Genomic DNA, 26317 nt, shown 5'->3' on the forward strand with positions numbered 1-26317 from the left:
ATGTATCTTTGTAATAAATATTAAAAGATGAAAGTGCTAGTATTTTGTTTCTCCCTCAGTCCTGGAGCGTAATAGCTTTGTGTTTTTTGCTTATCATCTAGATTAGGATTGCCAGTATGTAGTCAATAGTATCAACCTAGATACAAATGTAAAATATCTTTGACTTAGATTCAGGAAATGTTCAACACTTCAGTTTATATAGAAAAAAATGTTTGCAGACATTGACCTTATAGTTTCATGCTGCCAGTTTCATTGTTCAGCTATTCATTAACTGGCATCTCTATACGGAAGTATAAAAATAAGAAAAAAATCATTATTTTCTCTATATTCTGTGTTACTACAAAGTCTGAGCTACTGTATTTTACTTAATCATAATTATGGATCAACATAAACACCAATTTATGAAAAGACCTTATTTTTTAGTGAGTAAAGATTGAGAGGCATATGCTGTAGGTCTTCTCCTGAAAATCACTCTGATGTTTGTTTCTTAGACTCAAGTTAATGTAACACTAGCTCTTGTTTGCAAGATTTGAGCTTATTTAATATTAACAATCAAAAACAATGACTAACAGAGAGCAGATACTCAGACATATGTAGTAGTAAGGGGGACAGTATAAATAGCATTTAATGCTAGGGTATTTATTTTCAAAGACACATAAAATGTTACTTGATTTTCTCAACTGGAAATGCTCCTTTTTTTTTAAATAAAAGGAACGTGGTGACACTCTGGATAGCAAAATGATATGATGTACAAGGACCTAGGTTCAAGCCCATGGCCCCACTTGCAGGGGGAAAGCTTCAAGAACTTTGTGACAGTGCAGTAGGTGTTACGCTTCCTTATGTCTCTCTTCCCTCTTGATTCTCTGTTTTTATCCAAATTGAATTGATAAATGAATAAAACTTATTCAAATATACAGTGCCAGCTCCAGTTTTTTTTTAATAACACAAGAACATTTTTTCTCTGGAATCATTTCTTCTTTCATCCTTTAGATAAATATTTGTTTTTCCTTGCTTTGTAATTTTTCTATGCAGTGATTATAAAGTACTTGACTTTTCTGAGGAAAAAAATCTTTAGAAGGGAGATAGGTTTACTTTTCCTATGTAAGGAGAGTATCTGAGATCCTTGCTTCTAAATTAAACTTTCCTTGTGTACTCCTAATTGTTTACATTTTTTTCAGTATTTAAACTTTATTTATTTTGATAGGACATAGAGAAATTGAGAAGTAAGAGGAATACAGAGGGATAGAGAGATAACCTGTAGCACTGCTTCACTACTTGTGAAGCTTCCCCTTGTGAAGGCTGGAGAATTATAAAGGTCATCAATTATAAAGATGATAATTTATCTTTATTATTGAATAGAGACAGTCAGAAATTGAAAGGGTAGAGGGAGGTAGAGCTAAAGAGAGACACCTGCAGCACCGTAGCACTATAGGTGAACCCAGTAACTAGAACTCAGTTATAAAGCATAAATATGTTTGAATATCATGAGTTCTTTAAAAAAAGGATGGTAAATAGGGTTTTACAAATTCAGCCATAACTTGAAGGTAGGACATATATTTTGATATAGTTCTTAAAAGAAAGTAGAATCTCGGTTTCCTGTTTTTCCAGTACTTGGTAGGATGATTTAGAAAGAGAGAATATTAGATGGACACTGTGCCAAAAACTTCTCATATGTTATTTGAAAACTAAAAATTAAAAAAAACCATAAACACTACTATTTGATATATTACAATGATGGAACTGGTATGTAAGTAACATTGATATATAGTCATCTTATTTAATATGCAATTATCAGAACCAAAATTCAGACCTTTTTCCTGTCTTTGTCCCACTACTCCTAAAACTTCAATTCCCCAAGTTCCCTACTCTAAATCTTTTGCTATCATCTACTCAATATCATGGATTATTCAAGGATATGTAGGTAAGATTCTACCCCACTAGGCATAGATGTATTAGAAATATACCAAAGTCAGTGCTTCTCCTTTCTTATCCAGCAACAAGTCTCTTTCTTTATTGTATGTGCAGTGGAGATGGAACACTTAAATGACAAATATTACAATGTGTTTATCAAACCCTCATTTTGAAAAATCATTTTAGAATTTAGTGTTAGCATTTTCTGATTCTACACCATCTTGGCTTCCATTACTCTCATGTTTCTATAGATTGATTTCAATGAAGTTACAAAACTTAACAGCTGGTTTACTTATTATTTATGTAACTTATGTAATAATGTGATTTACTATAAATAATTTTACTCTGGATTGTTGTTTATAAGCCTGTCCATGAAAGCCAGTCATGACTAAGAAATACCATTTAGATTCTTTATTTTTTGCAGGTTTCACTTTTTGTATTTATTTATTTTTTTATTTATAAAAAGGAAACACTGAAAGAAACATAGGATAAGAAGGGTACAACTCTACACAATTCCCACCAGCAGACCTCTGTATCCTATCCCCTCCCCTGATAGATTTCCTAGTCTTTAACCCTCTGGGAGTATGGACCCAAGGTCATTGTGGGATGCAGAAGGTGGAAGGTCTGGCCTTTGTAATTGCTTCCCCACTGGACATGGGCATTAACAGGTCGATCCATACTCCCAGCCTTCCTCTCTCTTTCCCTAGTGGGGCGGGACTCTGGGGAATCAGAGCTTCAGAACACATTGGTGGGGTTGTCTGTCCAGGCAAGTCTGGTTGGCATCATGCTAGCATCTGGAACCTGGTGGCTGAAAAGAGAGTTAACATATAAAGCCAAATAAGTTGTTGACTAATCATGAACCTCAAGGCTGAATAGTGCAGATGAAGAGTTGGGGGGGTGACTCTGTTTTGTAGATAGCTAGTAGGCATATTTTAGTTATATTCCAAAGGGCCTGTACCTATACTATTTTTTTTTTCCCCTGAGCCTGAAATCTGATATGCAGGTGGATCCAAGTTATTGTCTGGGGATATGATGTAGTGGCTGGCAAAAGGACCAGAAATCTGGGTCAGGGAAGATAGTAGCTCCCAAATATGGGGAAGGTGTATGAATATTGTTGACTGCAAACTCCATCGATTTGATGTGATCAGGGGCCCATATTCAGCTTAGGAGCCAATGTGACCTCTGCATCCCTGTAGATCCTAACTCACATTCTGTGGTCATGAATAGGAACATTCCAAGTTGCCCCAATATCAGGACCCATCTTCTTCAGGTGCACTATTTAGATTCTTACTGATTTTTGTTTACTTTCCTAACACTGGCATTATCACTCATTATTGTGACAATAGTCTTAACCTGTTAGCAGTGTCAAAGAAAGGCTATATTAAACATTATGCTCATTTTATCAATTTTCCTCCAGCATATAACTTAGTTTCATTCTTCAATCTTCCAGTCCTACTCAACATCTAATCTGTTGAGTTGAGAACTATCCTAAATGTGCATCATATTAAAATTATATATGTTATGTGTGTGTATTTTATTGACACATATTTAATGAACTCTGTTACTGACATTTATTAGGGCTGACATTTATTAAGTGCAAGGCAGTGTAACTGGAGTGGCAGAAGATATTAAGAGAGGTGACAGTCACATGTCCTAGAAAAGCTTGCATTTTAAGTTTAATAAAATATCTTAATTATTGTTACCTGAGGATTGCAAACCTAGTAAGCGTGTATGTTGCACTGCACAAGAATCCCATTTCAAACCCCTAATTGCCATCTCCAGTAGAGAAGTTTCATGAGTGGCGGAGCAGAACTGTAGATCTCTGTCTCTCCCCCACTCCATCTCAACTTCTTTCTGTCTGTATCCAAAACAAAAAACTTAAACTTGTTTGGCTTTACATTTTAACTCTCTTTTTAGCCACCAGGTTCCAAATGTTACCGTGGTGCCAACCAGACTTGCCTGGACAGACAACCCCAACAATGTGTCCTGGAGACCTGCTTCCCCAGAGTCCTGCCCCACTAAGGAAAGAGAGAGGTGGGCTGGGAGTATGGATCGACCTGTCAATGCCAATGTCCAGCGTGGAAGCATTAAAGAAGTCAGACCTTCCACTTTCTGCATCCCATAATGACCATGCTCCCAGAGGGCTAAAGAATAGGAAATTTATCAGGGGAGAGGATGGGATATGGAGTTCTGATGGTGGGAATTGTGTGGAGTTGTCCTCTTATCCTATGGTTTTCTCAGTGTTTCCTTTTTAGAAATAAAAAATGAAAAAAATTAATAAATCATAATTATTTACTTACCTATTAGATAAAGACAGAAATTAAGAAGGAAGAGGAAGATAAAGAGGGAAAGAGAGAGAGAGACACCTTCATAGAGCTTCTCCCCCTGCAGGCAGGGACCAGGACTTGAACTTCGTTCCTTGTGCATTGTAACATGCACACTTTACCGGGTATGCTAGCGCCTGGTCTGCGCATATCTTAATTTTGTTAATGCCAAAAAATAGGATTCACTACTGTGCTTTTGCCTTAATAAGCTTATTCTAAAAGATGGGAAAGGTCAGCTGTTCTTGTTTCTGGAAATGGGATATGCTTCCCCAGTTATTTATTTTATTTAACAAAGCACTCCATTCTCTGACAGAATACTGGGATCATGGATTAGTGGCTCTTTAAAAAAGAACTTTTTGTCAGTTTTTGTATCATCCAGTTTCATGTCATTCATGTTAGAGACCCATGCAGTTAAAATTCAAGACTTACACTGTCTTACAGTTTGGATTAACTCGTATGCCATCCTCCCATTCCCTCCCCTGATAACTTTCCTATTCTTTATCTCTTTGGGAGTATGGACCCAGAGTCATTGTGGGATGCAGAAGGTGGAAGGTCTGGCTTCTGTAATTGCTTCCCAGCTGGACATGGGCATTGACAAGTTGATCCATACTCTCAGCCTGCTTTTCTCTTTCCCTAGTGGGGTGGGGTTCTGGGGAAACGGGGTTCCAGGACACATTGGTGGGGTTTTCTGTCCAGGGAAGTACGAATAGCGTCATGCTAGCATCTGGAACCTGATGGCTGAAAAAATAGTTAGCATATAGAGCCAAACAAAATTGACTAATCTTGAACCTAAAGGCTGGTATAGCTCAGATGAAGAGTCAGGGGTATCTCTGTTTTGTAGATAGTTAGTAGTCCTATTTTAGTTATATTCCAAAAAGCCCATGAGTATACTAGTTTTTTTTTTTTTTCCTGAGCCTGACATCTGATACGCTGGTGGATCCAAGTTATTTTCTGGGGAGATGATGTTACTCCTGGAAAAAGGACCAGAAAGCTGGATCATGGACGAGAGTAGCTTCCAAATATGGGAAAGGTGTATAAATATTGTTGACTGTAAACCCCACCGATTTGATGTGATCTGGGGCCCATATTCAGCTTAGGAGCCTTTGTGACCTCTGCATCCCTGTAGATCTGAGCTCACATTCTGTGGTCATGAGTAGGAACATTCCAAGCTGCCCCAATATCAGGACCCATCTTCCTAAGGTGTAGCATAGAGTGTGTTGCCCAGCCTCTCTTAAGAGGATGGAACATTCTCTACCGTTGTTGATCCAAGTTGAGGGCAATGTCCTATGGGGGCCCACAAAGGGGTCGCTTTTGTTGTTCCTGATAGAGATATATGAACAAAAGGTATCAAACTTTCACTCAGCTCTGCCTTATGGTGACACCAGAAATTGAATATGTTATCGTGGGTTGTCAGACATGCAAATCCTCTGCGTTAACACGTTGATCTACCTCCATGGTTCCATCTCAGTTTTTAGCTAATCTTATGTCACCTTATTGTTCTAGATATTCAAATATCTACCCTATATTAGGAACTTATCCAGTCTGAATCACCATAACCATGAACATTCCTTCATACTTCTCTGTGTATCATGTTCTTTGTTATCACAGGGGAAGAAGGAGGTATTGAGTTTTCTTCAAATCATCCAGCATCCACTTCTTTATATATGTATGTTTTCTTTTTCTTTTTAAACAAACTATACCCAAAGCAGTTTTCTTCTTTCTTGTTTAGCTGATTCCCAAATTCAGAAATTTGATCTGCTGTATTCTTGAATTGGTTTACATGTATCATTTTGTCATGAGCATAAAGAGCTCTGTCTTCCAAGCATACTCCATCTGACATTTGATTATTCTGTTCTGATACTGCTTTCTAAGGTCAATATGTTTTATTGCTTTTAGACATCAGCTAATATTGAGAGACTACCTGTTCCTTTTAAAGAACAGTGTAATATAGTGGAACTAGGAATACAATGGAAGTTTTGACCTTCTTAGCTAGATATCTGACCTATCTAGTGTGGGACAGTTTACATATTGCTGACATCATCTTACCCTTTGTTTTCTTTCCCATACAGTGGAAACAGTACTTATTCAGGTATTTTTTTTTCTATGTGCATTATTCAGCACACTGCTTTCAATGTCTATAGCAGAAATTCAATATACAATTTATAGTTAGTGTGTTATTTTAGAAGAGCAATTACTCAGAAACAATGTCTCATTATTATGTATGACAAGGTTTTATCATGTATTTTAGTCTTCATTTTCCAAAGTCAAATTAAGAGATGAAAATTTCAGATTAGGTTACAGAGTGTTTAACTTCCTTACAGACATTTAGTACATGAAGCAAAGCATTTCACTACATTGGATGGCAAGTCACATAGCAAACATAAGGACATTTTCATAACATGAGAAATCTTACCTATTGCAGGACAAAATGTGTGCATGTTTTAATGTGCACACAATATATTCCCAGTGAATGTTAACAAAAGCACGTTTGTTTTTCTTATACAATATTAGTATATTTCTCTATATGTTTTCTTTCTTCATTCATTTACAGCGTAATATTGGTACATAGCTTAGTAACATGCATCGTTTCTTTCGATTCGAACTTTGGTTCTTCTTCTTCTAGCGTTTGCCCTTCTTCCATAGCCAGTCAACAGCGTCAGGTTGAGCCTGATGTAAAGTTTCGAGACCTCCTTTGAATCTGGAGAGGTGGCAGTCATTGACTATGTGGGTCATAGTCTGTCTGGAGCCGCAGGGGCAGTTCGGGTCGTCTCTGGCTCCCCAGCGATGGAACATAGCGGCGCACCGGCCATGGCCTGTTCGATAGCGATTGAGGAGGGCCCGATCATAACGTGCTAGGTCAAAGCCGGGTTGACGCTTGCAGGGGTCTGTGATGAGGTGTTTGTTCTTTACCTCAGCTGACTGCCAACTCTGTTTCCAAGAGACTGGAACAGAGAAGTTCAGTGTAGGCGTAGGAGACCAGATTGGGTGACGAGACGTCAAGCGTTGGACAGGGTGGGCGATGATATCCACGTATATTGGCAGGTCCGGTCGAGCGTAGACGTGGGAAATGAACTTAGATGATGCCGCATCCCGACGAATATCTGGCGGGGTGATGTTGCTAAGAACTGGCAGCCATGGAACCAGGGTGGAACGGATGGTTCCAGAAATTATCCTCATGGAGGAATATAATTTGGAATCGACCAAGTGGACATGGGGGCTACGGAACCATACTGGGGCACAGTATTCTGCAGTGGAATAGCATAATGCCAGAGATGATGATCGTAGTGTGGAAGCGCTCACGCCCCATGAGGAGCTGGCCAGTCTTGCAATGATGTTATTCCTCGCGCCCACCTTTGCTGCAGTTTTTATGAGATGTTTGTGAAATGACAGAGTGCGATCGAGAGTAATGCCAAGATAGACTGGCTGGGCTTCATGCCGGATTCTCGTATCGTCAAGCTGCACATTAAGCTCACGCGAGGCCGAAGCATGGTGTAGATGGAAAACAGATGATACTGTTTTTGCAGTGCTAGGAATTAGTCGCCATTTTTTACAGTAATCAGATATCAGAGACATGTCTTTCGTGAGTGTTTCCTCGAGGATGTCGAACTTTGATGCCTGAGTTGCACAGCAGATGTCATCGGCATAGATGAACTTCCTTGAAGAAGTTTCTGGGAGGTCATTGATGTAAATATTAAATAGCGTAGGAGCCAGAACTTTGGTATTGCTCTGCAGCTCATCCAGTACCAGGTGTTTGAACACTGATGCGAATAGATATATGTAGACTAAAACCCCAATCCTTGCATTTACAGTGTCCACTGGCCAAAGGAACACTAATACGAAACTTTCTCCCAAATTCAACTCTCAGTCATGGCAATGAATTGTACTGCTTGCCAAACATACAGACTCATGGGAATGCTATTTTATCATTTAACACAGAGTGAAACCTTAAGTGAATTAAATACTTTGTGACTTTATGTGACTCACTCTCTTAGCTTTGAAGTTAGCATTAAAAGTTTGCAAGATATTACGTGGCGCATGGCAATATAGAACATGCCTCGTATTCAGACACAGCCAGCATCCCACTGGGAAAAGCATTGGTGTTGTGATATCTTTTCTCTCTCTCTGGCACACTGTATATCAGTTTTACTTATGAATAAATGTGAAGACTATCAATAGATGCTGGAAAAAGTCTATACTATTAAAGCATAATAAAGTATTCTATATAGGATTGAAAGCTTAATTTATTGATACACATAATTAATGTAATCTTCAATATGAAGGAAAATTTTGATTTATTAATTACTTGTGGAGATTTTACCCTACATAGTAATGTGAGAGAAAGTATTAAAATATATAGATAAATGGAAAGAAAATTTTTAGGATTTTCTACTATAACTTTATGTAGAAAAAATAAGACAGATTATAATTGACACAGATTTAGCAGGGGTATTTGGTAGAACAGTGTAATTGTGTTTCTCTACACAAGCAAGAAGCAAAACATATTTTAGCTTTAAAAATGTTGTGTTGACCAGTGACTGAGTATTTGATTACATTAGGATTTGTTACTACATTATAATGATGGCATTTCTTGTCAAAGTGATCTTAGTTTCAAGGTAATTCCAATGATAATCTTGATAAGCTCATTACAGTTTTAATATAGAGGAGAGAAAAATGAAGATATTTTTATGGAAGAGGTATGAGGTCTCACTATTGTGAATATTAAGATATATTATAAGATAATAGAATTAAAATAGCATATTACTATCAAGTTAGATTAAAAAACAATGGGATTTAGTGGAAGTTTACACACATTTGGGAACATAACACAGATAATCATTGTTCACTGACAGAATGTATAATGAAGGATACTAGGATTGCTCCTCAAAGATGTTCCTGATTTGCTTTTTAAAGGCCATTTTAGATAAAATATGTATCCTGAAACAAGTCACTTTTAATGAGAGACTAACACAAGAAACAGCATGTTAAATACCTTGTTCATTTTATGGTCAAAATTAATTGTAATATAAAAATATATACTTAGTCAACCGTTTGTGTAGCAGTTCTTATAAGAGAACATATTTTTGTCCCAGATAAAGATAGGTTTCACCTACTCTATCATCTTGCTCTCTACCTTATTCTTTTGATGCTTTAGTTGATCTCCACCTGCCCCTCAATAGCTTTCACTGTGGATGATCCTATGAAGTTCATTGGTGGCCTTGCAGTCATAAAACGCTAATGACTCTTGTCACTAAGATACATAGCAGTCATCATAATTGCAGACACTGAAGAGATGGCACCATCTATAGTGACACCCAACTCCATGAGATTCTGTTACAAAACTGGGCTTAGAGCACTTCACCCTGTTCCTACCAGGCTCCAAAGCTAAGACTGCTCCATATGTATTCATGTTTTTTTTTGTTTTTGTTTATTTAACCAATGTACAATTATAACTCTGGTTTATGGTGGTGTCAGGGATTCAGTTTAGGATTTTTTTTTTTTTTTGAGCCTTGGGCATGAAGGTCTATTGTATGTATTTCCTATCCTTTTTTTTTTTCTATACTGAATTTTCATATATATTAATGACAGTAACTACAGTTGTTGGTACATGTGTAAAATTTTGCAAAACACTCTTAACCCCAGCTAGGTCCTCTTCCACAATCATTCACCAGGTCCTGAAAGCCCCTCACTCTTCCCCCAGATTTTGTTTTTACTTAAGTGCAATACATCAAATCCAGTCCAAGTTCTTTGTGTTTCCCTTTCTTTTCTTATTTCTTGTTCTATCCTCTTTTTAATGTTTCCTATTTGAGGGTTTTGAATTAAAAGAGTCCTGAAAGTAGACTGAAGAAAATGATGGAAATATCAAAATTATAAAAATACAGTCAACCATTTGTGTAGCAATACAGTTCTTGTAAGAAGATATATTTTTGTCCTAAAAGAAAGTTTTTTTTTTTCATTCTAGGGTATATTATGCAAAGTAAGTTGTGTCAATATGAATTATGGATCAGGTGTACAGCTAACTAGCATATATAAGCTATAGGATGCAAAAATTAAATAATCATGCTGATTTCATAATCTGTTTGGTTTTAGCATGGTACTGCACAGCACTGCATACATGTAACTTATATGATGTATATCTAGAATTTTATGTGTATTATTTTAAATGCACTATAGCAGTAGCTATGAATTACTTAGCACTATGTAAAGTCATATTTAACAATCCAAAACTGTCCCAACCAACATGATGCCTAGTATTGAAACTGTGTTTTAAATGGATTATATAGATTTTGACAGAAGGACTAGGACTAATTAAAACAAACCTCCATGGAATCAGTCACTTAATTTAAGAATTTGATGCATTTTGATTTGATTTAGTATAATTTTTGTGCAACCCTCTCACCTCTGCCAAGCTCTCATTCATTTTCAGCACCCTCATTTAATCATAAGATTCAAACACATGTATAGGTCACATCTCCAAAGATTATTTCCCCCAGTTTCAGAGTGTACTTTTGAAAATCTCTTTCAGGGATTTGAAACAGATGCACATAAGTGATGAGGATACAGATATTCCAAAGAAGATTAAGACTCAGTGGACTTCTTTGGGCCTTGAAGATGTCCAGTCTGTGAATTACTCTGTGCTGCTTAACCTGCCAGGCCCTTCTCCCAGCTCTGTGACTCTGAGCCCCAGTGGTCAATGCTTTCATCCTAATGGCCAGCCTTGCAGTGAAGGAGCCAGAAGACACAGCAGCCAAGATTTGCTCTTCTCATATGCAGCCTATTCTGCCAAAGGAACTCTCGAGGTAATACAACCATTTGTCTCTGTCATTTACAGTGAAATGGAATTAGAAAACAACAGCTTTCATCTAAATTGAACTAACTGGCAAGATGTACCATACAAAAGTAACCAGTAAATGTTCTCAGTGTGGGAGTGTCAAGGAAGGGGAAGGAAGATTTGGATTGCCTGACCCTTGTCTTGTCCTGTTTGGAAAGTGAAAACATGTTAGAAAAATCTAATTCAGAAGTGTTCAATGTGTGATGGAGCCATTTGCGTTTCGCTTCGTCCAGATAGTGGGAGTTCGTTTTTTTCTTTGGAATTGAAGAGGCAAATTTTAATAGATTGATATGGACAGAAATAACTGAAATAAAGGCTGCTATGTTTTGAGATAGTCTGTGCACACAAAATATGAAGTGGAAAATTGATGTGATTATTCACACATTAAAGATTTGAAATACAGTGCTCAGATTCTGTGATGGAGAAACAAGCTAGGCAACTAGATAGGGATTATTTATCTACTTTCTCTGGGTTAGCTGTTATTTTGATGCAGTGTTTGTCTGTTTTTGGCAAAATGGCTAAATGAATATGGCATTAAAGCTACACGAACTAGTCTCAAAGCTCAACTCTCTAATTATCATCTGCTATTTAACTATCGGAATGAATTTCCTTATCTCTAGAGTGGTGATAAAAATAGTTCCAACTCAAAAGATTCATTGAGAGGATTAAATTAGTTAAACTATGTAAATATTAGAGGACAGTCCATCTAAGGTCATGGCAACATACAGTTATATTAATGCCATAGTTTTTCTTGATGTGTACAAGTATATTGTTTCTAGGTGGACATGTCATTTTAGTAAGCATGCTTAAGCTTTCCTAAAACTGAAGATAGCCTCATTTAATCAAAATGAAATAATAGTGCACTTCTGGCTATTTTATCATTGGCATTCATTTTTAGAGTCCAACTCATTAACTCCTATTAGTATATACAATTCTAAACTCATTAACTCATTTAAAGTTAGTTTGCAGCAACACACAAGATAATGTAACAGTGCATGCTTGTTCCTAAAATTGAGGAGTTGAAGGGAGAGGCGTTGTGTTCTGCATTCTATTGTTTGACTTTTAGCAGAAGCCCTATACAACTGGCATCACCTTGAGCAGTCTTACTGTTTCTTTGATTTTTTTTTTTAGTCTTACTGTTAATTAAAAGTTGGTACAGTATTAAATGTCAGATATTTCTAGTGTAGAACTCCGAATTTCATTTGATAAGAATATATATTTCTCTGGTAGGCAGTAATGGAAACACAGCTGTGTATTAAATAAAAATGGGAAGGAGGAAGGCAGCCAACACTGTTTCTTTGGCTAAGAAGCTTTGGGCTGAAGCCAAGAATCTAACGTTCACCCACATATTTTCTCTCAGACTCCCAACCTTGCTAAAGCCTCACATATTTCCAGACTCCTCTATAGCAGTTGATTCAAACTCATCATGGTCATCTATGCCCCCAAACAAATGTGTGTCCAAAACACTGCACAGTGAGCAACAGAAACACTGAGCTCATGAATGGGCCCTTAGACTCCCACTTGTTTTTCAGCTTCTCTTGGTGAATATTTATTATTCTTTGAATGAAGGATTATAGAAAAGCCATGAAACTACATCTTACTCTTGTTTTCTTGGTGTGGTCTTCTTAAATAAATCAAAAATCCCATTTATTTTCTTTTGACTTATGCATTTCACTGCTCCAGACCAGTCATTTTAGAAACAGATATTTTAGAGAAAGAGCCTACTACTAATCTACCTTTTATAAAGGACTCTTGGGTAAACAGAGGTGGATGTTAGCCTTTGTGGGGATTCGTTTCCTGTCTTACTCAGTTTTTAAGTGTGAAGACAGAAGACAGAGAGACAAGAATCAGAGACAAAATTTCTCCACCTGTTGTAATCCCAAGTGTTGTTTTGGGGGTTGAAACAGGGTTGTATTATCATCTTGCTGGCTTACTAATGGTTTTTAATGTTCCTATATAACTAGATCTCTTAGAGTTTTCTATCCATTTACAAGATATGTATTTAAATTTCCATCTCATTTCATATATAAGATGCTAAATCATAATGGAATTTTAAATATATCTATGAAATTGCAATTCACATTAGAATAAATCATACAAAATTATTCTTAGGGGAAGATTAGGCTTAGAGATCCCTAAACTCTACTTTTACAGTGGCTATCTGAGACCCAGAAATTTTGTGCCCAGGGACCTTTTTTTTTTTTTTTCCTCCAGGGTTATTGCTGAGGCTCCATGCCTGCACTATGAATCCACTGTTCCTGGAGGCCATTTCTTCCCTTTTTGTTGCCCTTGTTGTTGATCCACTGCTGTTATTGCTGTATAGGACAGAGAGAAATTGAGAGAAGAGGGGAAGACAGAGATGGGGAGAGAAAGATAGACACCTGCAGACCTGCTTAACCACTTATGAAGCTCCTCTGCAGGTGGGAAGCCTGGGGCCTCAAACCAAGATTTTTACACCTGTCCTGGAGCTTGCTGCTGTGTGCACTTAACCCATTGCGCTACCGCCCAGTCTCCCTCTGGGTCATTTGCTTTTAGCTTCGCTATTAAGAGGAAAGAGGAAAGCACATCTGAGTGAGAAGTGATTAGAAGTAGGCATGGCTTAAAAGAGAAGAAAGAGGGGGTCTTAAAAAGTCTCACCTGGAAGGCAGGACCAATAGAACTGTCAGCAGCAGCTCATTTAACAGACAAATGAGAAGTTTATTCCAGGTAGGCAGGTGAGAAAAGAAAAGACACAGCTGAACAAAACATACACCATTTTCCCCACGTATTTTCATTTTCCTAAACAAAGCATGTAATATCTGATCATGGCCTCTCCAAATCTTTGTGGAACACATCTTGGCAACTCAAACATGATAGGGGAGATTCCTGAGTCTCATTTGCCTGCAACACTATCAATTTTTTTTTTTTCAAATTGAGAGGGGAGGGAGAGAGAGATACCTGTAGCACTGATTCACTGCTTGTGAAGCTTCCCCTCTGCAGGTGGGGGTCTGTGGACTTGAACCCAGGTCCTTGACCATTATAATGTGTGTGCTCTACCAGGTGTGTCACTGTCCAGCCCCTTTTCTCTCTGAAATAAAAATAAATTTTTAAACCAATAAAAATAAAACTTCACTATAGGGGGTTGGAGGTAGGGTCACAGAGCTTTGGTGCTTGGAATGATATTAATATACATTCCTATTAGCTAGATTAAATAACAAAAATAAATAACAAAAAGGTGGGCATGAGGATACAGCACAATAGCTATGCAAGACTTTCATGCCTGAGGCTTTGAGGTTCCAGGCTCAGTCCTCAGCACAAAAGCTAGAGTTGAGCAGTGCTGTTTTTTTTTTTTTAACACTATCATTTTTAAGGAAAGTGGGAAGAGACCCCCAAAATAGCTGTTAGTAGGGAAAAATAAAGTTAGCTGGAATACACACTATGTTCACTGAAGTTGTATTAGCCAACAAATTGTTCACTTATCATGAACCTAAAGGCAAGAATATTGCAGGTGAGATTTGGGGGGGTCTCCATTTTGGAAAAAAATAGTACATCTATTTTAGATATATTCCAAGGGGTCCATGGCTTTACTTGTTTTTCCTGAGCCTGACAGCTAATATGCAGGTATTCTTAAACAGGGTGGCTGGCAGCTTGAAATCCAGCCTTTCACTTGCTCATGCCTTAAACCAAAGTATAGGGGCTGAGTTTCTCTCTAGCTAACCTTTTGAGTTGCTTTATTACATCAACTTGGCAAAAAGCCATATTTATACATTTACATCACAGCACTCAATGTATGGAATACAGGTAGAAACACACTCCATGTTTGAAATATTAGGCCTAAACAAATGGGTGTAGTGCCCCATGAAATAAAATCCAGTATGGATAAAATAAACACCTTGTGCTTGAAGAACATAATTTGTGAAATCAGCCATGCAAATTAGATAAATGCACTGACATCTATTTTAGGATCATGTAATAATTAAAACATTTTATACTAAGTATGTACGATTTAAAGTATCTATAGCACTAGAGGATATAATGCTATCAATATGTATTATTTTGATATACAATTTTTATTTTGAATTTTTCCATTTGATCTACAATATTTATATATTTTAAAAGTTTTTTTTAATTTGATATGCTGGGAGAAACTGAGAGGAAAGAGGGATGGGAGAGGAGAGGAGAGGAGAGAAGAGGAGAGGAGAGGAGAGAGAGAGAGAGAGATAGAGAGAAAGAGAGAGAGAAAGACACACCTGCAGCATTGCGTCACCACTCATGAAGCCTTCCCTTTGCAGGTGGGAACTGGTAGCTTGAGCCCTGGTTCTTGTGCATGATAACACATGAACTTAGCCAGGTGTGGCAACAAACAGCCCCCTGATAAAGACTTTTAACTTAAATTTTATTATTATTTTGTCAAAAGAAAAACAATTTCTTGGTGACTGTTACATAGATAATACTGTCACGTGCTTTTTATATTTGTTTTAGAGAAGTGTTTTTATTGAAGCTTACATTCTAATTGAAAGGGCACTGGTGATTTTTCTGCATCTCTTGAGATCATTCTCTAGTACAAATCAAACTTAAGAGGGTGCTGCAGCTGACTCAGTCATACCTACTCTTTGATTTTGAGTGCATTGTGTTTGCATGAATTTCTATCAAGCAAAACCATTAACCAGTTCTTAAATTATTCCAGGCTGAATGCAGGCGAAGCTCCCTACTACTTTTGCTTTTGACAAGGTTATTTGTGGAAGAGGAGTGTCCCTTTTCTTTGAAGAGTTGTCATGTCTATTCATCATAGGGCTGTTTTGTATAAGCGTCCAATTTTTGCTCTCCGGTAACAGTCTAAACAGCATTTGTGGTATCTGAGATCTACTTTGAAAACCTACTTAGTGCCAGCATGATGGATGGTGTACTTTGCAACTTCTTTGTAATTCATTGTGCACTGGAAAGGTGACATTGTTTACCCCATCATAATGACAGGTGGGTCAGTAAAAGGGTCCTAAGGAGAGTTGTCCTGTCAGATGCAAATTACATATTAAAACTGAAACATAAATAATTTAGAATGTGTGAAGCAAGCTTCAGAACATAAACAGTGATTTATACTTTTATTAAGAGATAAATATCAACTCTAATATCACTGTATTGTTAAATCATCAGTAGTGAATGCTATCAATGTATAGTTAGTTTCATAAATAAAATAGGCCACTGAATGTAATCCTTTACAATTACTTTTGTCCTTTGTGAAACCAACATAGGTGCAGAAAAGCAAAGCACAGGACATAATTAATATTTAATATTATTGGGAGTCGGGCTGTAGCGCAGCGGGTTAAGCGCAGGTGGCGCAAAGCACAAGGACCGGCATAAGGATCCCGGTTCGAACCCCGGCTCCCCACCTGCAGGGGAGTCGCTTCACAGGCGGTGAAGCAGGTCTGCAGGTGTCTATCTTTCTTTCCCCCTCTCTGTCTTCCCCTCCTCTCTCCGTTTCTCTCTGTACTATCCAACAACGACGACAACAACAATAATAACTACAACAATAAAACAACAAGGGCAACAAAAGGGAATAAATAAATAAAATAAAATATTAAAAAAATTTAATATTATTAGGTCAGAACTTGCTTGCCATATTCTTAGTTTTTACTGAGGGGCCTGCTTTTATTCTAATATTTTATGGGTTTTGGAGATTTCTTTCTACTAAGCATTGTAGACTAGTAGACAAATCAAGTAGTCTAATTGTATGAGGAAATTTACTTTCAACAACTCACTCCCTATACCTAGGATAGATTACTAGCAACAGGATTCCTCAGAAAGCACAGGTCAAGATCCCAGTGTGGTACTTTTCCCTAGTCAGCTACACTGCTCTGAGCTAGTCCCTTCATTTCTCTGAGCCTCAGTTTCCTCATCTGTATATAGGATTTTATTAAAAGCACTACAAATGATTGCTGAACTGAACAAATTAGAGAGATGCCTCAGAAACAAGTACATGCGTATGAGCCCCCAGCCTTCACATGTTAACACCTGCATAGAGCACTGAAGAAGTGCTGTGGTATCTCTTATCTCTGCCTTGCCCTCTGTTTCTCACTATTTACAAAGTTTAAAAAAAAAAAGAGTCTGTCAGGATCAATAGAATTGTGCAGATTACAAAGTCTGAGAGAAAACCCTGGTTGTAGAGGTTGGCTGGTGGTATACGTACACACATCAACATGCTTGAAAACACAGGTTCAAGTCCCTAGTCCTGATCTGCACAGGGAAAGCCTCGTGAGCAGTGAAGCAGGGCTGTGTGTCTCTCCTCTCTCCTTTCTCTTCTATCTCTTACCCACTATCAAAAAGAGGAAAAAAGTGGCCAGTGGGAAGGTGGTATCATCTAGCACAATGACCAGGTAGTAAGAAAAAGAAAGAAACATGGTCGAAAGAAAATGAAGTAGTTATAGAAGCCATTTTGACTGACTGACTCTTACTCAGTACAAGTTAGTATAGCACAGTTATAGCTGTTACTTGATATAAAGTAACACATTTGAATAGGAAACAAGTTCTATCATATTTCCAGAATATAATCTTCTTTTCTATTTGACATTGTAAATACTAGTCACAAGGAAGAAAAGCTTTCATAAATTTGAATAAATTATAAAGTATATAATGCCCTGATAATTTACACCTGAAAGCTCAAACTAGGGATGGAATACTTTATTTTTGAATCCAGAATAATCATTGCTTGTCTTTCCTTCGTGAAATATCAAGACAGTAGAACACATGAAATCTGAACACTGTATCAAATATTTTATCAAAAGATTTCAAAAAGAAAAAAAATGTAACTGCTGTGTAAAATTCATGATAACTTATAATCAGACATCAATTTTCTTATGACCGAGAAAACTGTCTTTCTCTTTATTTTCAGTATTCTCAAGCAAAAGCAAACTTGTCAGTGTGATAACAGAGTCAGATCTGTGTACATTTAGTTCTGAATGACTTCTATTACAGATTAAAAAAACAATCAGAAAAGTAAAGTAGCAGAATAGAACTGTGTTACTTAAACTTTTGTCACCTGGGTACAAAGATAAAGTTGCTGTCTTCTCAAGAGACAAATGTGAACTTGGAGCTGTTATTCATTATTGAAAATGACCTTGCATTTTATTTGCCTCCCTTCTTTTTCTCCAGTGGAATTGATCTTTTGGTTAACGATGCACAAGTACAAAGTGAATGTCTAGGAACACAGCTTCAGAATAAAGTTAGTATCAATATTAATGCAATCTGAAGTAAACTCCACCCCCAGCCCACTCTGACCTTTTTCTAATTCCATGAACTCTCTGCGTTAACTGGGTTAATGAAACACATTCAGCAGCCTAGTCGGTGATCCAGGAGACAGACCAGGACCCTGTGATATGAAGCCCTGTGTTTAGTCCTGAGTATAGCATAGGCTGAAGCAATACTCTGTTTCTCTCTCTCTTGCTCTCTCTCTTTCTCTACGTGTGTGTGTGCATGTAAATGAATCTTTAAAAAATAAAACAAGAAATCCACAGTTGCTTTGTTTTATTTGTTTGTTCCTTTATGTTCATCAGAAAGAAAGACAAAATGAGACTAGAACTCAGTTCTAACAATAGCACATAGTGAAGCCAGGAAGGCGGTGTGTGTGTGTGGGAGAGGGGAGAGGGGAGAGGGGAGAGGGGAGAGGGGAGAGGGGAGAGGGGAGAGGGGAGAGTGGAGAGGGGGAGGGGGAAAGGGGGAGAGGGAGGGAGAGGGAGAGATAGAGAGAGGGAGAGGGAGACGGAGAGGGAGAGAGAGAGAGAGAGAGGAGAGAGAGAGAGAACCATAAAACCTCCAGAACCATAAAAGTTTCCATGTGGTGTTGGGGCTTAAACTATGTTTGGCAAAGGACACACCCTATCTGATGATCTTACAGGTCCTGTGATGAACTTCCTTAGACAAATAAGACATTTTCTAGCTAAAAAGCTTTTGACTACAGACTTCTAACAGGTCTGATTTTTTTTATAACGATTTTACATTACCTTGTTATCCTATTGAAAATTCTAGATCAAATTATTTTACTCATTTTTATTAATTTATTTAAAAATATTAATATTTATTGGATAGAGCAATAGAGAGGGGAGGGGAGGGAAAGATACATGAGCAGCTTCAAAGGAGACACTTGCAACACTGTTTTACTGCTTGTGAAGCTTTTCCTTATGTACTCAGCTGAGTGTACCATGCCTGAGTTCTTTTATTTTACTTTTATTTGTCCTATTATTTTTTACGTGATTTAAAACAAACCACTTACACATTTAAGTGGTAATATAACTTTCTGGCCAAATCAATTTAATTGGTAATGTCCATTAAATGCCAGCATTCAAATATGGAGCGACAAGTTAAACAAATTGAGTCAGTTTAGAATCAGAGTGATCCATGGAGAATGTTCCCCTTAGATTTAGATGCTACTTCGTATGCTAGCTGATTTTAGAAAGAATACTTTTATCAGATTACATTCATGGCCTTTGGAAAGAATTCTTCTGAATGAATTTGCAGTTCCTTCAATACCCTTACTTTAATAGAGTATCATTTATTTAAGAAAGAGCTCCATGATTAATCTGATTTTCCTTATATTTTAATTTGATGCTGAAAGATGAACAGGTGACACACACCTGGTTGCGCACACATGCTGCAATGCACCAGGGCCTAAGCTGAACCCCCTAGCCCCCGCCTGCAGGGGGCAAGTCACAAGTGGTGAAAGCAGTGCTTCAGGTGTTTCTCTGACTCTGTTCCTCTCTATCTTCTCGCACTTTTTTGATTTCCGTCTCTACCAAATTAATTAACTAATTAAAAAAATAAGCTGAAATAGTGACTAATAGAGTTTAGCCATTTGGGTCTCACTAATACAGCCAGACATAGTCAACTTAACCAAGTGCTTTGTTTTTTATATTTATTTTCCCTTTTGTTGCCCTTGTTGTTTAACATTGTTGTGATTACTGATGTCATTGTTGGTGGATAGGACAGGGAGAAATGGGGAGAGGAGGGGAAGACAGAGAGAGGGAGAGAAAGACACCTGCAGATCTGCTTCACCACCTGTGAAACGACTCCCCTACAAGTGGGGAGCCGGGGTTCGAACTGGAATCCTTACGCCTGTCCTTTTGCTTTGTGCCACCTGCACTTAATCTGCTGCGCCACCACCCAACTCCCAACCAAGTGCTTTCTATGTGCCAATCTCCAGGGTTAAAAATGACTGATAAGAAAGTATAGGGCTCCACTCACATACATCCACATGATCTTATAGGGCAAACCAGCAAGTTGGAAAGTAATTGCAAAGCCTCATGATCTGCTACACTATGAGCACAGGGCTATTCAAATAATTTCAAAGTTCATTGTCTGTACCTATGATTTGGGCACAAATATTTACCAGATTTAATTTTTCTGGAGACTGATAACAGTGTCACAGTAAAATGTCTAGTACAAAGGACTTAGTTAAGATAAATATAGATATAAGTTTAGCTGTGTTTTGTTTGTCTGTCTGTTTCTATTTTGTCACTGGGTTATTGCTGGGGATCCTTGCCTGCATTATTATTCCCCTGATTGTGACCTTTTAATTTTTTTCTTTAGTTTTCCTTTATTTTCCTTCTTTCTTTCTTTCTTTCTTTCTTTCTTTCTTTCTTTCTTTCTTTCTTATTTTTTATCTTTCTTCCTTTTTCTCCCCCTCCCTCCTTCCCTCCCTTTCTCCATTTCTTTCTGTCTTTTTGACAGAGACGTGGAAGTAGGAAATGAGGGAGAGAGAAAGAGACACCTGTAGCACTGCTCTACTACTTATGAATCTTCCTTCTGCAAGTGGGGAACTGGGGCTTGTACCTAGACCCTCTACAAGGTAATTCTTGTGCTCTACTGGATGTTCCATCCCACAGCCCTGTTAAAATATTTTTCTATCATATCATATCACATCACATATCACATTTCATATCATATACCACGTATAAATCCAGTTTTATTGTTCCCACAAAACACATGTACACATAAAACATACATACTCACTCTATATTTAATGTCCGTTTGTATAAAATACTTGGGTTTCAATGTGTTCTGAAGTCTCACCTCTCCAGAACCCTACCCCACTAGGGAAAGGTACAAACAGGCTGGAGGTATGGATCAACTTGCCAATGACCATGTCCAGCAGAGAAGCAATTACAGAAGCCAGACCTTCCACCTTCTACACCCATAAAGAATTTTGATCCATACTCCCAGAGGGACAAAGTATAGGGAGACGTCCAGTGGAGGGGATGGTCACAGACCTCTGCTGGTGGGAAGTGTATGGAATTATAGCCCTGTTATCTTACAATATTGTTAATCATTATTAAATTACTAATTAATAATTTTAAAGAATAGTTGGGCTTCCCGTGATTTTCTTTTTGTATCTCTCTCTTGCTGTTTCCTATTTTTATTTGCTTCTTAATACTTTCCAGTTTGCTAAGGCATAAGCCTACTTTTATCTGTATTATTATTATTTTAGTATTATTTTCTACCCACTTAGCAAAGCTTTAAATAATACATTCACTAGCATATTTTTTTTCTGTTTTAATCTTTTTTATTGGGGGCAGGGGTTATTGGTTTAAAGTCCAATTGCTGACACATGAGTATCATTTCTCATCTCCATGGAAAACGCCCTCATGCACAACTCCAGTCTTTTCCCATCACAGTTCAAGAGGACCCTAAGATTCCTTTCACCTCTTCTCTTACCCTCTCTCCCCATAGTGTTTTGCTTTAGTGCAATACACCACACCAGTCCAAGTCTTGCTTTTTTGTTTACCTTATTTATCCTCATTAATAAGTGAGATCATTCAGTATTTGTTCTCTTTTTAGCTTATGTCACTTAACATTATGCCTAAAAGTTCCATCCAAGATGAAGCAAAGAAATGACTTCATTCAAAAGCTTCCCTTAGTGTGTTGGAACCAGACTCCAACCTAGGTCTTGCCCATTTCAAAGCAAAGTTAAACTATTTTGCTAGCCCAGAGAAAAATGTTTTATTTTTAAAAATGAATAAAAAAAAAATACAGTGTGGGGGTGAGGATATCCCAAATTTACCTCTGCCAATGTTATTTTTGCTCCTTTTTAAAAAAATTATCATATTGGGGTATTAATAGTACAGCTGTTGACTCCTGCAATTTCTCATCTCGCCATGATAAGCAGCTTGCAAAACATCCAACCTAGGTCCTATTCTACTATAAACCAGGGCAAGACTCTCCTCCCCAAGGAATTCAAATTTCAGCCTCTTGCTGCCTGAGTCCCTTCCATGTAAATTACTATGTATATTGTTTTCAGTTGTAGAGGTTGGAGTATTGGCACCCTATGGCAAATACTGTTTTCATTCTTCCTTTGCATGTATTCATTTACCAGCCTGCAGTCTTTTTAATTCTTTCTTGCAAGTATCTGTCCCCCTGGATTTGTTGCTAGGTGACTTTCCCATAAATCAGCTATTTTCCAGGTGCCTGGGTGAGTTGGAAACACCAGTTCCCAGGCTTGAAGGGTGGCTCATCTCCTACAAATCACCTTCCATTGTTTTTCAGTTGTGGAATTTAGGACTGTTAGTTTTCAGGCCTGAAGGCTGACTTACTTGGTTAGGCATGTTAAGTCAGGGAGGTTTCCTAATGAGAAGAGCTGAGAGGTTTCTAGCGGGAGTTAGATGTCCTGTGATAGATACATGCTAGCAAAAGTATATGCTTGTAAAAGGGAATTTTCTGTTTTTTTCATATTTTATTTTAATTTTATTTTTGAGAGAGATGCAGAGAGAATGGAGAGAGAGACAAACACCAGAACACTACTCAGCTCTGTGGGAGATTACAACTGCAACTTTGGAGCCTCAGGCATGAGAGTCTGTTTGCATAACCATTATGCTATCTCCCCCGCCCCAAAAGGCAACCTTCAAATGTTACATTTAATAGGTGTTTTTATTGCGGTTGTATATGTGTTTTGCTCAAGGGAGCCACTTAACTAGATATAGCTTTCCAAACACAAAACAAGTATGCTAATGACAATACAACCACAATATTATAGGTTGTGAGGGATGTACTTATCATTGCCTAAAAATAAAATCCCCCCACCCTCACCCCAAGATAGTGTATGGTTTTTCATCATTGGAGAGTGGCTTCCTTAGCAATTCCTTTCTTAACTTTCATGTAAAATATTTCCTAATCACACACTTACATTATGCCTTCTTTGTTGTCTTCCGGGGTAGCACTGCTGAAAAATTTCCAAACTGTTAATACCTTTGTTTACTTTTTAATACTTTAGCTCCTGACAATAAAAGGAAGAATAATTTGAAGGGATCTTTGGTAATTTTATTAACTCCATATCTTCAAAACACAATCTGACACTTTCTGGAAATTGAGATAATTGGACATGGGAGATAGCATAATGGTTCTGCAAAAGACTCTGAGGTCCCAGGTTCAGTCTCCAGCACCTACATAAGCCACAGATGAGTAGTGCTCTGGTATTTATGTCTCTATATATCTCTTAATTATTAAAAATGAATTAAAAACATTATTTTGAGCTGAGGAGACAGTTAAATAGCTGTGTAAAAGACTCATGCCTGAGGCTCCAAGGTTTCAGGCTTAATCTCCAGTATCACCATCAGTCAGAGTTGAGCTCTGATTAAAAAAACAAACAAACAAACAAACAAGAAAGAGCTAAGAAGCAGAAATGGAGGTTTAATCTATCTATATCTACATCTATACCTATATCTATATCTTTATCAATATCTATATATCTATTTCTATCTCTATCTATCTATCTATCTATCTGCCTCCAGAGTTATCATTGGGGTTCTGTGCCTGCACTAGGAATTCACTGCTCCTGGAGGGCATTTTTTTTTCACATTTTTTTAGATAGAACAGAGAGAAATTGAGAGAGGAGGGGAAAAATAGAGAGGGGGAGAGAAAGATACCTGCAGATCTGCTTCACTGCTTGTGAGGTGACCCCCACCCCTTGCAGGTGGGGAGCTGGGGGCTTAAACCAGGATGCCAGGATCCTTGCACAGGTCCTTACACTTCATATGTGTGCTTAACCCAGTGTGCTCCCACCAGGCCCCTGGAGGTTATTATATTTTAAAATGTTGGCCAAACAATTATATATTAATTACACATACATTTCAAACATCACTACTTGAATTATAGAAATGATAGAGTCTACTAAGTGTGTTTTGAGTTGTCATTATTAACTCAAGGTGTTTAGTTATATTTACTGACCTAAGTGATAGTAATGAAATATTTTGCCACAATGAATGTTATATTCATTATTACAAAAAAAAGTAAATGCTGTAATGGCAATAAAAAGAATTTTAAATAAAAAAATGATACTAAATATTTTAAATAACTCTGTTATGTAATCAGTATCTAATTGATGTTGATTAAATGGAATCTCTTTAAGAAAGAGTTTGAACAGAAGCCAGTCCTTCTACCTTCTGTACCCCATATTGATCCTGGGCCCATGCTCCCAGAGGAATAAAGAACAGGAAAGCTTCCAGTAAAGAGGATAGGATATGGAACTCAGGTGGTGAGAATTGTGTGGAATTGCACCACTCTTATCCTATAGTCTTGTCAGTAATTATTAAATCACTTAAAAAAAAAGAGTTTGAAAAGGTAATGATTAATTATTGGTCTTGGCACAGATAGCATTGATTCTCATGCTTCAGTCTACTTTTTCACTGGTTTCCATATAAGTGCTCATGATGAAAAGTTCTTAAGTAGAGTTGACAAAGAAGTACTGCTGGTATTTTACAATCTGTGCATTTGAAACTTTTTATAATTACAGCTACTTCCAAAAAAGACAAAGGTGAATGTTGTCGATCATTTTGATTTTCAAGTTTTAAACACCTATCAGTACTTAAATTGGAAGATGATTAAAAGTTTAGATTAAATGAGTGACTGAATTTCAGTAGTAGAAATCTTATATTTCAAAGGATAGTACTTTTGATAACACTATTTTTAGTCAGTGTGACAGCTACTTGGTATTGCTATTTCTAACTGAGAAGATTGCTCTTTTAGTCAATGTGGACTTTTTAAAATACATCCACGATTTTTCCAAGCAAGAAGTAGGAGGATTCAGAGTGATTGATTTGGCTGAAAATGTCAAGTCTGGAAATTTTCTTAGGTTAAATCCTTTCATTAGCATGGATAATTTCTGCCACCTCCAGGTAGAGGAGATGCTTGGTACTCCATGTGGGGTACCCTGGCCACTGACTGGAGGATGGCCCCAAGATACTTACTTTTCAGTACTACACTCTTTTTGATCTTTTTAAATTTTTTTAATATTGATTTATTTTCCCTTTTGTTGCCCTTGTTGTTTAACATTGTTGTGGTTATTGATGTCGTTGTTGTTTGATAGGACAGAGAGAAATGGATACAGGAGTGGAAGACAGAGAGGAGGAGAGAAAGACAGACACTTCACCGCTTGTGAAGCGACTCCCCTGCAGGTGGGGATCCAGGGGCTCGAAACAGGATCCTTAAGCTGGTCCTTGCACTTTGCGCCACATGCGCTTAACCCACTGTGCCACTGCCCGACTCCCAGTCTCTCTGATCTTTCTACTGATTATATTTAGCTGATTATAGAAAATAAAATTTTTTCTCAGTTCTCTTACTTTTTTTTCTTCTGTTACCTCTGTTCAGGATAGTTTTTCAAATTTGTAATGAATCACTAGACCACTGATTCAATAAAATATCTCTTTTTGTTCAATGACCGAGATTTGAACTCCTGCTTTCTACCTGCAGTGGGAAAGCTTCACAAGTGGCGAAGCAGTGCTACAGATATCTCTCTTTCTCTCTCTCTCTCTTTGTATCTTTCCCTTCCCCTCTCAATTTCTCTCTGCCCTAATCATTAAAATAGAAATAGACAAAAAGGAAAAAAATGGCCACCAGGACCACCAAGTCATAGGTGTAATAAGTAAGAAAATAAATAAATAAATAGCTCTTTCATTATTTTTACCTTTTAGTAACTACTGACTATTTTCTTATGAATTCTCTGATCACTTATTTTGCCATAGCGAGAAGGCAATTATTCTTCAATGTTTATTTCTTAGTGTGTCAGTGTTTTTATCAACTAGTTCTGTTTGACCCATTATTCTTGCCATTTTGCCTTCTTTTCTCATAAAAAATTCCTATATTTCTGTTTTAGTTACTTCTTTTGCTTGAAATTGTTGTTCTTACTTCAAAACTTAATGTATATAATTGCATTACAATGTAAAGTGTAGACTTTTCATATTTATCTCCATTGGAAAATTTAAAACAGAACTAAGTTCCTTGCATTGTACCTCTCTGT

At 37.4% G+C, this 26317-nt stretch overlaps 1 protein-coding gene across 5 annotated transcripts in view; it reads left to right on the plus strand.

Moving 5' to 3' along the window:
- The window catches only part of NAALADL2 (N-acetylated alpha-linked acidic dipeptidase like 2), a 1374776-nt gene that overhangs the window by 774790 nt on the left and 573669 nt on the right, over positions 1-26317 (plus strand). For all 5 annotated transcript variants that reach the window (XM_060171978.1, XM_060171980.1, XM_060171981.1 and 2 more), the window contains one exon: positions 10759-11032. In XM_060171978.1, coding sequence (XP_060027961.1) covers positions 10759-11032 — 274 coding nt within the window. The remainder of the gene's footprint in view (positions 1-10758; positions 11033-26317) is intronic.

Source organism: Erinaceus europaeus, chromosome 14, assembly GCF_950295315.1.
Source record: "Erinaceus europaeus chromosome 14, mEriEur2.1, whole genome shotgun sequence".
Taxonomy (NCBI): Eukaryota; Metazoa; Chordata; class Mammalia; order Eulipotyphla; family Erinaceidae; genus Erinaceus; species Erinaceus europaeus.